The 12669-nt window shown below is 35.0% G+C and overlaps 1 protein-coding gene across 4 annotated transcripts in view; it reads left to right on the forward strand.

Annotated features, from left to right (window-relative positions):
- SCN3A (sodium voltage-gated channel alpha subunit 3) overlaps positions 1–12669 on the forward strand; it is a 113115-nt gene that overhangs the window by 27049 nt on the left and 73397 nt on the right. For 3 of the 4 annotated variants that reach the window (XM_032637752.1, XM_032637754.1, XM_032637755.1), the window contains exons 3-5: positions 3592–3905; positions 9263–9381; positions 10993–11082. In XM_032637752.1, coding sequence (XP_032493643.1) covers positions 3642–3905; positions 9263–9381; positions 10993–11082 — 473 coding nt within the window. In that variant the 5' untranslated portion in view covers positions 3592–3641. Of the gene's footprint in view, positions 1–3040; positions 3058–3591; positions 3906–9262; positions 9382–10992; positions 11083–12669 lie in introns of those variants that run through there. The other variant, XM_032637753.1, reaches the window with a different exon arrangement.

Below are 12669 nucleotides of genomic sequence, written 5' to 3' on the forward strand. Positions count from 1 at the left end.
ATGGATTGTCAGTTCCTTAAGGGCAGGGACTATGGGTACCTAGTCCAAGCACAGTGTTGATACATAGTAGTCCCTCAATTAATATTTCCTAAATAAATGATCCTAAGGTTCCTTCCAGGCTTGACATTCTGTCGTCCACCCCTACAATAGGATATTTTGAACCACAGTCTTTCTTGATTAACAGAAGGATGTATTTGTTTTACTCACACACATTAACACACAAAAACACTTTAGTTTTTAATCAAAGAGATCATCTCCTCAGTCTTTTATCTTTTTTGTCCTTGCAAGGACAGTTCTGGAGAAAATTTGGTATGTTAAATTTGATGTGTTTTAATAAATTATAATGCACATATATTCATTAATAATATATATTCCACACCAAGGCATCAGTAGGAATTAATTTTGTAAAGTCTGGCCCTAATAGGAATATAAAATTATGTAAGAGCTCTGTATAATAAGCTCACAAAGAACAAGAAAGAAGAGGAAAAAAATTAAAATAGAACTGCCAAAGAACTATGAGAGGTTTCTAAACAGCAATGCTGTAGATGAAGCCCCGAGAAACTCTTGTTCACTATAATCTTTTTTTTTTTTTTTTTTTTTTTTTTTTTTATGCATTACGCGGGCCTCTCACTGTTGTGGCCTCTCCCGTTGCGGAGGACAGGCTCCGGACGCGCAGGCTCAGCGGCCATGGCTCACGGGCCCAGCCGCTCCGCGGCATGTGGGATCTTCCCAGACCGGGGCACGAACCCGTGTCCCCTGCATCGGCAGGCGGACTCTCAACCACTGCGCCACCAGGGAAGCCCCCACTATAATCTTTAATGTCTCAGCCTATCCAAATATTGAACAAACCCTAGTTCCCCTTGCAGACAAAAATCTGAGAGTCTAGAACTGGCCTGTCTTCTCAGGATTTAGAGACAGCAGCATGGGAATTTCAAAGAGACTTCTTTACTTCCTTTTGACCAAAACTCAAATTTTTTATTCTAGCCCTTGATAAGTGAACAAGAAGGTAAAGGATTATTTATTTTTAAATAAATTTCCATGATTTGTGATGGTTCCTTGTTCCATGTCATCCCAGAGAAATCAAAGTCATCTGTAAAGATTACTGAAAGATTTCTACATGTTTAAACTAATTTCATTTTAAAACTTAGGAACCAGGAGACTCCAATTAAATAAGTATAATTATTTCTTTATGGCAAAGTGTTGCCTCATACATCATAAGGTACTTCGATGACCCTGAGGTTGAGGAAGGTTCAATGACAAACAGTAACAGACGCAATACTAATCTAGATCTCTGATACCAATTGCTGCATGGTTTTCATTCCATTGTCAGTAAAGAAACCAAAATCAGTGCAAGTAAATGCTCAAATACAAAAGTAACCTTTCTTCTCCCTTAAGAAAGCAACCACGTTCCACAGAAATTTTTAAAGAAAGTTTTCTCATGCTGTGTCATTTTCATTTAGCACTGGGGAAGAACCTTATCCATTTAATTCATGACAGGTGATGAGACACAGGTGGATTACACATCCCTGGGTATTTAAGGTTTGCAGTTAAGCACAAACTCTTTCCACACTGAAAAGTATAAAAGCTGTGATTATTCCACAGCAGCCTAGAGTTTGGAGTGACTATGTCGCCATTGAAATGACATAAAATGGCTGAAACTATAATTCTACTTTGTGCTGTCTACCATGAATTTAGAAGGCACAAATAGATGATTGATTGATTTTTAAGTAAAACAGAATAACTGTTCCCAAACCTTCTGATTTATATACCGGTTGATGGAGCATAAAAAAAGAGCCTTGTCCCACCACAAATCAGAAGTTCATTTTCAGAACTAGTAGCAAAAATGGCACAATTTTTTGACAAGTCTGATAATTTATAACTTATCTAGAATATACCTTCATAATAGCAGGAAATATAATAACAATGTCATATTATGAGTATGAATTCTATGAAAAGACACAGGTATTAAAATATGTTTTGTTACTGGAACAGACCAGGGAACCAGTAACTCAGATATACACTCAAAAAACATATAATAACCTATATCATTTTTCTTATGTTACTATAAGATCTAGAGTTTCTGCTTCTCTGGAAGATCAGTATATCCATGCAATCAACTGCCAAGAGTTAGAAGGCCATTTAGGGATAAACTACCATGGAGACTAGAATAAGGGCAGAGACAGGTGGGTGGTTGCAGATAGGGAAAATGTCATAGATGACTTGGATGATTATTTTGATGCTAAGGTTGTAGATCATTCTACAAGATGACTGGTGTACTCATTGTATTTTTGTTATTTTTTCTATCTTCTATCTTGATTTTTATAATGAGATTCTTGGCACAGTGCAAAATAATATTTAACTGTTAACTTATGTTTCAAAATTTATGTAGCTGATTTCCTGTATTTTTGACAGCTCTGTCACATTTCCAGCAGATAGAATGTTTTCCCTTCCCTGGGAAATTGAACATGTCCACTCCACATGTCTGCCTTACCTCCATTCCTCTCCCAGCCAGGTGGTAGGCATGAATGAAGGTGCCCCTGTACTCTGCAATTCCCAGCCCATTCCTGAACCTCCACAGTCAGTTGTAGTTCCAGCAAGTTAAGACCTTATTTAAAGAAGAGTGGCTTGAATTGTGAGGATGCTTGAAACCACAACAGAGGAAATGGCTGGAGGAACTGAAGATAATTAGGTTATGATAGTTGACACTAGTACAGTGCTTGCTAATTCCAGAAAATAGTCTAAACATTTACTGTAAATTAATTCATTTATTCCTTACAATAACCTGGGAGGTCAGTTTTCATGTTATCCCCATTTTATAGATGAAGACTGAAGCACCGAGAGGTTACATTTTTAAAGTCATGCAGCTCATCAGTGGCAGAGCCAGGGTTTAGAACAGAAGAAGTCTAGCTCCATAGTCCATGCTTTTACCACACTACACCAAATGGAAGATTCAGGAAGAAGATGAAAGTTGTCTTGGAATACTTAAAGAGCAGCAGACTGGGAAAGGAAGTAAATATATTCTGCATTGCTTCAGAAGATACCTCAGAAGGATCCAAGGTGAAAAGCTAAACAGAAACAGTTTTGACTTCTCTGTCCCTGCTGACGGTCAGACCTTGTCTGGACAACCAGTGGTCAATGATGCTGATAATCAGAACAGTGGCTAGGTTAGGCAAAACTTCTTTTCCTATCCTGAGATTTTATGAGTCAGGGATATACCACTGCATTGTCACCAGGATTTCTTTCTTTGGAAAGTTAGTAAGATGTGATAAAAGGAGGAGGGAGAGAAATCATGGGTCCTTGAGTAATTTTATTGACAAGCATTCTTGGCATTACTCTTTACCAAACATATACTATACTTTGGTGCAAAGGTATCAGAACAGACTTTTGAAGGACATATAAAGTTGGTGTATTGAAAATTAGATTGAATGATGCTTCTAAGTTAAAATTTGGAGTGCAGCATGAAAAGCACTACTTAAAGTTTATACTTAAAAAAATTACTAGAAGAAACATTAAATGACATCTTGGTTGATTTTCTTAATCCCTCTTGTTCATTTGGTTTCCTATCTCTCATGCATTTTTTTAAAATTGTAGGATATTCTTATGCAAGAAGCTAAACGTAATTAAATGTGCAGGATGAAAAGATGGCACAGGCACTTCCGGTACCCCCAGGACCTGAAAGCTTCCGCCTTTTTACTAGAGAATCTCTTGCTGCTATCGAAAAACGTGCTGCAGAAGAGAAAGCCAAGAAACCCAAGAGAGAACAAAACAACGATGACGAGAACAAACCAAAGCCAAACAGTGACTTGGAAGCTGGAAAGAACCTTCCATTTATTTACGGAGACATCCCTCCAGGGATGGTGTCAGAGCCACTGGAGGACCTGGACCCATACTATATCAATAAGAAAGTGAGTGTTGATTTTATCCTTCCAATAAGTCTTTAATTTAACTCAACTTTAATATACTTTGCTGGGGCTCATATATATACCACACCATAATTTTTCTACTGTTAAAGGTTTTATAGTTTTTATTTCCACTTATTTTTAAGCACAATATAATAAGCAGAAACATTTATAAGAAATGACGTCAAGATCTGGCCACAGTGAAGAGATATAAAGAAATGAACAATCTGTACAATTTCATAGTAATCGATACTGTCAAAATTAAAACTGACATCAACAAAGCAAAATATCTGTTATTGCCGACATATTTAAGCACACGGTAGACAACAGAACAGTAGCTATGTGAAAGAAGAGTTATGGGGTACATATAACTATTTTTTAGTTCTTATTTGGCTTGAGGTTTCTTCACAATAGATTTGTGTTCTAGAGGGCAATAAATAAGCTTTTACTTAGCATCCTCCTATAGGAAGATATACAGTGAGAAGCATGTTCACCCAAAGATACATGTTTTTGGTCCACTAACCTGGAATATGATTGGGAGCTTCTCTTAAGCTTAATTTGTCACAGGCTAGATTCTATAACACTTACATATTGTTAAAAAATCACTCCAAGAAAAAAATGTCAAGAACAGAAGGCAAACCCCCCCCGAAAAACCTCAAGTTTTTCCATCCATATATGATTTAAATCAACAGCTATGACTGTGCCTTCCTAATACTATAATAATCACATAATTCTGTCAGAATTAGCTAGTTTTTGATGTTAAACCAGCTGTACAGTATTTTATAGGAAATATAAAAAACGGATGATAGATTCTATGCTTTCTAATTGGGTATTTTGACATCTTACAACCACAATTTATATTTCACGTTCACAAGCATAAAAACAGGCCCATGTAGAAACTAAAGATAAATTAATATCACCATGAGCCACTCGCTTACAGATTAAAGGAGATATTGAGCACTTTTACTAGCCGAAGCCAGCCCTTTTACAAGGAATGGCGAAAGAAATTGCATTCTTTAAGCAGCATACAATTTATAAGATCAATGATGGTTAAAGGAACTGACAACCATTCAGACATGGAACTAGCCCTATTGCTCTAAAGGACTGCTTCTCAAACTTACATGTACATACACATCACCAGGGGATCTTGTCAAAATACAGATTCTGATTCCATCGATCTGGGGTGGGGTCACAGATCCTGCGTTTCTAACAAGCCCTCGAGTGAGACTCATGCTGCTAGTACATGGGCCATGCTTCGAGTAGCGAGCTTTAAAATGCTTTATTTAAAGTCACAGAACAAAGTTAAATAAACAGGTCCTTTCTTCTTCCTTTTAAACTAGCTTCATGAAAGATGGCAGATAATAAATATTCATATAGTTCTAAAAATAATTTATTCCAGTACTTTACCATAGAATTGATAAAGAAAATTTTGAAATTTAGTTACTGTATTATTACACATGATGATGCTAGTGAGGCATTCCCCAAGAAACTAGAAGAAAATTCTCCTCTGAAAATTATTGATTCAAACTATATATTTGCAAAGATACCTTCAAGAGACAGGGGCATGACTGATACTCTGACATGATTAAAAGTATTTTCTACTTAAAGAAAGGAAGTGTCCTTAAGAAAGGGAACTGGTAAAATTAAGGGGGAAAAAGGAGAATAATAGAGACAAACATTAGCATTTTCCCAGGGAGACAGATCTTTAGTAGTAGCCCTGAAAGCATATTCCTCCCAGATAGTCACTTCATTGTAAAGGGGCTACACTGTACTACCTAATCAAGATGTCATCAAACATATGTTTTATTTAACTAAGTCAGCTTATTTGGACTCCACCCTCAGCAAAGAATATCTTATAATTTGTCTTCCCATAGATCTGCTTAAAGAAAAGAATGTGCTGGTTGTGCTATGGCAATTATTTCAGCCCATGTGACAGTGATATAACTGGTTGTATATAAGTAGACTGGCATTCTGATTTTATATCAGGCTTTAAAGTTTGGTTAATGTGAGTCTGCTGCTGAGAAACAGAATTATTCTCTGTGTGCTGACAAAGTCAGTTTTTATTGCCTTCCTGTCTGACAGCAAGACTTGAACCCTGATTTATTCATAATGGCCATGACCCATCTTGAGAGACATCTAGACTGTTTACTGTTGTCTGCACAGCTTTCCTTTATGAAGTGTCCATAAAGATAAAGATTGAGGTGCTATTGAAGAAAAAGGTAGTTTGTGGTTCTTAGGATAGAAGGAGCTAATATAGGAAGCTAATGGAGAAGTTCTGGAATTTAAAATACAGTATAGAGCTTGTTAATTATATGAAATAATGCAGGTGAAAGGCATTTTAAAATTGTAAAGCATTATGTAACTTTGCTTCCATCAATTAATGATACAGTTTACATACCTAATTTAATCATATGAGCAACATCACAGTGTATTTTAATGGCATTCAAATTGAACAGATAAAACTTAAGAATAGTGACAGTAATAATAACAGCTAACATTTGTTATGCCCATACTTTGTCAGGTACTGTTTGAGTGCTTTAACTGGTATAACTTATTTAATATTCAAAGAACCAGTGAGGCAGGTACTATGTTAACCTCATTTTATAGATGGGAAGGTGAAGCCCAGAGAGGTTAAGTAACTTGCCCAAAGTCACATTCCATAAGTGGTGGATTAGGATTCGAACCCAGGCAGTCAGGCTCCAGAACCAGAGCTCTTAACCACTAAGCAAAACTACATATGGTGTTTATTAATATAAGAAAAGAAAATTTTTTTTAAAATTGGTTTTATAATTTTGAATTCTCTGATGTATGCGGTTCTACTCAGAGAACTTATTCTTGCCTCAAGTAGTAAAAATTTTAGTGAACCTGTAAAATGTGCATTTACCTGGAAAAAAGAAGCAGGCAGCATTCCAGAGTAGACAATAACCAGTTTAACATACTTCCGGATATAACATTCATCATCTTAGTAGCAATAAGTAGTACTATTTTTTTAAGTCACATCAATACTTATCATTTCTTAGAGGACTGATTTTGGAATTGACACTATTTATCTCTCTTCTATTTACGTGTCATTCTGTCAATTTTCAGTTTAGATATATCTCTCAATAACATAAGAGCCCCAAATTTCAAATGCCTTTCCTGAAATTTTTTCACTATACAGGACATTAACGTTTTATTCTTAATTTCTCAGAACTCAGAGTTTTCTTTGTGTTAGGGGCTGTTCTCCAGAAATAAACTGGTATTGTGTTCTTAAGGTCTGCTTTTTCCAGAATCAGTAAATTCACCGAAGATGCCCTTGGCATGTCGTTTTTAATCCTATTAGTACTACAAAGGCCAATCTTGTGGGAAGAGAAGAGGATTCCATGTTTTAAGGGACAGTTCATTCCTGTTCACTCTATTTTTGGAGAATTTTTCAAAATAAAATCCTCTCAATGTTACAAGTGGTTTTTTCAGGGATATTGTTTCAAAAAAGCATGAGTAAATGCACCTTAAACTATGGTAAACTTTACATGTTACTGCTGTCATTGAATGTTTAAATGGATCTAGATTGTTTGGCTATAATATTACATGATTTAATCCTGTGAATTCAAAAAATCCTTTAATGCATTTGTGCTTCAAGGGCACTCTTCCCAATGTCCACTGTCCCTTGTGGATAATCTCAGTGCTAGTAAAGAACAGTTTATTTGCCCTTGTCATAGAATTGTTCAAATTTATAGAGTACAGTTCATGGAAAATGGTTGGTGAGGTCCATGGTCTTGAATACAAAAGGCCAATGTGAAGAGAAGTTGTTTTCTCTACCCTTTATACTTACAATATAAATATTTTATATTTATAAAATATAAATATTATACTCACAATATATCTATTCAAACAGAGCATGTTGTCAGTGAACATGAATGTATGGGATATAGCTCTTACTTAAAGGATAAAAACATATTATTAAGTAACTGGTTATATAGAATAGATGTCTTAAAGGTAAATGGCATCTTAAAGATAAACCCACATTTAATTAAAACAAGTGTTTATTTGCAAACCAGGCTATTAAATGCTGTGGAAAAAATGGAGAAAAAGTAGTGAACAGGCTCTTTATGTTCAATGATTTATAACAACTTCTAAGCTAGTCCTCAGTGGAATGAACTCTACATGTAAATTGCTACTTGACTCTAATTACAAGCAACATGCCAATGTGCATATATTAATGTACTAAGACTTACTGGAAAAGGGAAACAATTAGGGAGTGATCAGAAGGCAGTGTGATTTATCTGGAAAGACATGGTGGAGGAGATGATCTTGATAGCTGAGGACATTCCCAGAGAGTAGGAATTTTCAATCCTTGGCTGCATATTAGAATCACGTGAGGAAATTTTTTAACATACCATTGTATGTGCCCATCCTCCAGAAATTGATTCAATTGTTCTCACGTGGATCCCGTATACTGGCGATTTTAAAATCACCCCAGGAAATTCTAACATGTAGACAGGACTAAGAACCTTTGATATAATAGTGGGTCATTGTAGGTGGGACCTTATTGTCAGGTCTGTTACGGACCTGAAACGGTAGGAAGTTTGCATTACATGACCTTTCAGGTGCCTCCCTCCTCTAGGATTCTATGACACTCATTTTCAGAATCAGAGGGAGAAGTTGACAGTGAGTGGAACTGGCAAGTGAATTGAATTGGCTGGAACAGAGATGCTTTGGTGGGAAAAAAATAAGATGATCCTAGAGAGACCTACTAGGTAATCACTGGGTAGTACAGCTTAAATGGTAAATTGAAGATTATAGGTTTCAGGGAATGCCCTTTGAAATGATGTAGTTCAGCCTAACTCTTAATGCAGTTGTTCCTTCTCAGTATTACCAGCAGATCTATAGAATGAGCAAAACCAGTTTATTCAGCCTGTTTGAACATTTTAAACTAGGACAACTACCAGAGGGAAAATAGCCTTCATAAACCTTGGAGTTAAAAGACTTGATGCAATTAAAATATTTATAAAAGATTATTTTAATAGCAGTATGTACAGAATAATCTGATAAGTTACCAAAACTGGAGACAGATGGTAAGGCTTAGATAGACTTAAGAGTCCATAAAGTTACCTTACATCTTGGTAAAAATTTTGTGTAGGATCATCAATTTGTATCAGGAAGTTGATACCTGAGAGACAGATTAGATAATAGTATATCATATCTTTATTTGTAGCTATATGTTAATTTAAGGGAGAAACATCTAACATGTTTATAGTTATGATATACAAACTGGCTTAAACAAGTTCAAACAAATCAGGTAAAAAGTTTTTTTATGTGTATAAGCTCTTCAAATAAGCCACATGTCTAATCTAGTGATTTTTTTCTCATATTTTCTTTTTCAGACTTTTATAGTATTGAATAAAGGGAAGGCAATTTTCCGATTCAGTGCCACCTCTGCCTTGTATATTTTAACTCCGCTAAACCCTGTTAGGAAAATTGCTATTAAGATTTTGGTACATTCATATCCTTTTCATGTGAATTGTCTAAATGCTGTTTCTAGTAGTTGATTTTACAAAAAATGTCATTCTTTTTAAAATATATATATAAAATTTCTTTGGGATTAATGTAACATTGTTTAATCTGTTTTACTCATTGATTTTCTGCTATTTATAACAAGATTATTGTAGAATGACTATTATGATTCTAGAAGTAAAAACGCTACCATGATAGTGAATGTGTAAATGAAACACATTGTGTAGTAGGAATAACAGCAAATCTACTTCAAACTTTTTATTAACCTCAATTAGACCATATATAACCACGACTAAAGAAACATAGTCTATGGTGCTTAGTATTATTATCTATATTACCAAATGTTCAAACTTTTGTGCCTTAATTCATTCTGTATTTTCATCACCTGGGCCTGTCCTCGCTCCCTTCCTGCCTCCCTCCTTCCTTCCTTCCTTTCTTCCCTCTTTCCTTCCTTTCTTCCCTCTTTCCTTCCTTTAGTAAATATTTTTTAAACTACTATGTGCCTATGTATCTGATTGATAATACATATTTAAAACTCATTGAACTTAAAACTACTTACAGTGATAGTCAAAATGTATATGTAAAATGACATAATAGGGGTGGATTTCAAGAAAATTCTCAACACATGATAATAAAATAGAAAGGTGATCTTCAGATGCAGTGTTCAAGAATCGGCATCTTATACAGATTCAAAACAGGCTAACATAAAAACTAAAAGAGAGACAACAGAGACAGGGTTAACCTAGAGACAGGGGAAATAGGACTGATAACCTTTTGAAGTGCATTTGAATTCTCCCATTCTATGGTTTGATACTGTAAAGTATTTACGCTTTAAAATAAAAGATTTACCTCAAAATATGTAATCATAAACTTCCTTAGAGTGAAGTCTGGATTGAGATCCTAAGGGAAATTACCATATGTAATTCTTAGGAAGGTTTAAAAACAGTGTTTGTTTAGGTATGGTGTGGACTAGATACAGGAAGATAGCTAGGTAGTCAAAGTTCCCACACTCTCAAGTGAAAATAGAAAGTTAGAAAATAATACTAGCTCTTTAGCAAAAAATTGTCTCTCTCTTTATTCTTACGTTGTAAACGCTAAAGAAACAAGTTACATCACTATAAGACTGCTAGAGTTTCTAATTACAGTGGAATTCTCAATCAGTGTAATCCTCAAATATATGGGGCTGTTCATTCTCAAGTGTATTACATTGCACCCATTAACCTTTTTTCTGTCAGTAGAAATTGTAAACGATACCTGAAGTATAACTTTTAGACTTATACTATAAACTTACTAAAGAATGGTCATTTCCCCTGCAGTGCAGTTTCACACAACTCACTGAAATGCAAAATTCCCATTTGCTTCAAACAGAGATCTCTTTCTATTGAATTCAGTTTTGTGAGAAAATGATGTAAAATAAAAAAGAATGGACCAAGAGTATATGACAGACTTTGAAGTTTCTTATTGTTTTTGCCATTGTTTTAAAAGAAATAAGTAAGGTTAATTTTACAGGTAACTTGTGTTGATTTTTTTTTTTTTGTACTGGATCATTTTTAAGTGGCCATGACATTGTACTAGCATTTATTCCTTAACTATAATCTACTTTATTCAGCATGCTTATCATGTGCACTATTTTGACCAACTGTGTATTTATGACCCTGAGTAATCCTCCAGACTGGACAAAGAATGTGGAGTAAGTAGAAATAATTTCTTGGAATGAGAAATACACACTCAAATTCTCTAGCAATCTCCTTATAGTTATGGTCTGACTCATGGTTTCCACTTTTTTGAAGTCAGGCTAAATACTTTTAAGAAAAAGTTATTTCCATAATATGAAAAAAATAGAGCAAGTTCTTAGGGGACTTTTTCTCCTATGAGGTAGGTATTTCTTCTGACAAAGGATAGTATTTGTTTAAGAAAGATTATTAATTGTATATACTAGGTGGTAAACTAAACAATCATTTAGCATAAAAGTTAAGACTGAATCACAGTTATGCACTTTAGATAAAATATAATTACCATTTGAATAATTTTATAAATAAAATTATTTTATTCTAGTATATTACTATTATTGTTATATTCTGATAAAATAGATTTAGGTGTTTAGCTCTATATTACTATATTAGGCATTTCAGTTATATGTTATATCATTGCATTTAGGAAAAATACATTTAGGTATTTAAGTTACTTTGATGTTTAGTTATATTTCGACACATAGTTTATTTAGACAGAGGATGTGTGCTAAAACACCACAGATGTGTCCTGTAAAAAGGAAATATAGAACTACCATATGACCCAGCAATCCCACTACTGGGCATATACCCTGAGAAAACCATAATTCAAAAAGAGTCATGTACCACAATGTTCATTGCAGCTCTATTTACAATAGCCAGGACATGGAAGCAACCTCAGTGTCCATCGACAGATGAATGGATAAAGATGATGTGGCACATATATACAATGGACTATTACTCAGCCATAAAAAGAAACAAAATTGAGTTATTTGTAGTGAGGTGGATGGACCTAGAGTCTGTCATACAGAGTGCAGTAAATCAGAAAGAGAAAAACAAATACCATATGCTAACACATATACATGGAATCTAAAAAAAAAACACCAATGGTTCTGAAGAACCTAGGGGCAGGACAGAAATAAAGACGCAGACATAGAGAATGGACTTGAGGACACGGGGAGGGGGAAGGGTAAGCTGGGATGAAGTGAGAGAGTGGCATGGACATATATACACTACCAAATGTAAAATAGATAGCTAGTGGGAAGCAGCCACACAGCACAGGGAGATCAGCTCGGTGCTTTGTGACCACCTAGAGGGGTGGGATAGGGAGGGTGGGAGGGAGAGGCAAGAGGGAGGAGATATGGGGATATATGTATATGTATATCTGATTCACTTTGTTATAAAGCAGAAACTAACACACCATTGTAAAGCAATTATACTCCAATAAAGATATTTAAAAAGAAGAGAGACAGGTAAAGGGGACACTTAAATATTATTATTTGAATATGCAGTTTTCTCTTTTTAAAGTCATTTTTAGAGATGACTATATCCATTATGAAAAGTCTTAGCTTTACAAAAGCTTTTGACTTACACGGTTTAGTTGGGAAACTTTGCACAGGTTTCTGATCAATTATCTCTAGTCAGTTGACAGCAAGGCAGCAGGAAAACAAGCAAAATATTAGTGGTTACAGCCAAAAAACAAAACAAAACAAAGAAACAAACAAACAAAAAACCACACAAAAAAACAGAGTGCAATGCAAAGAGAAGTC

This window comes from Phocoena sinus, chromosome 7, assembly GCF_008692025.1.
Source record: "Phocoena sinus isolate mPhoSin1 chromosome 7, mPhoSin1.pri, whole genome shotgun sequence".
Lineage (NCBI taxonomy): Eukaryota > Metazoa > Chordata > Mammalia > Artiodactyla > Phocoenidae > Phocoena > Phocoena sinus.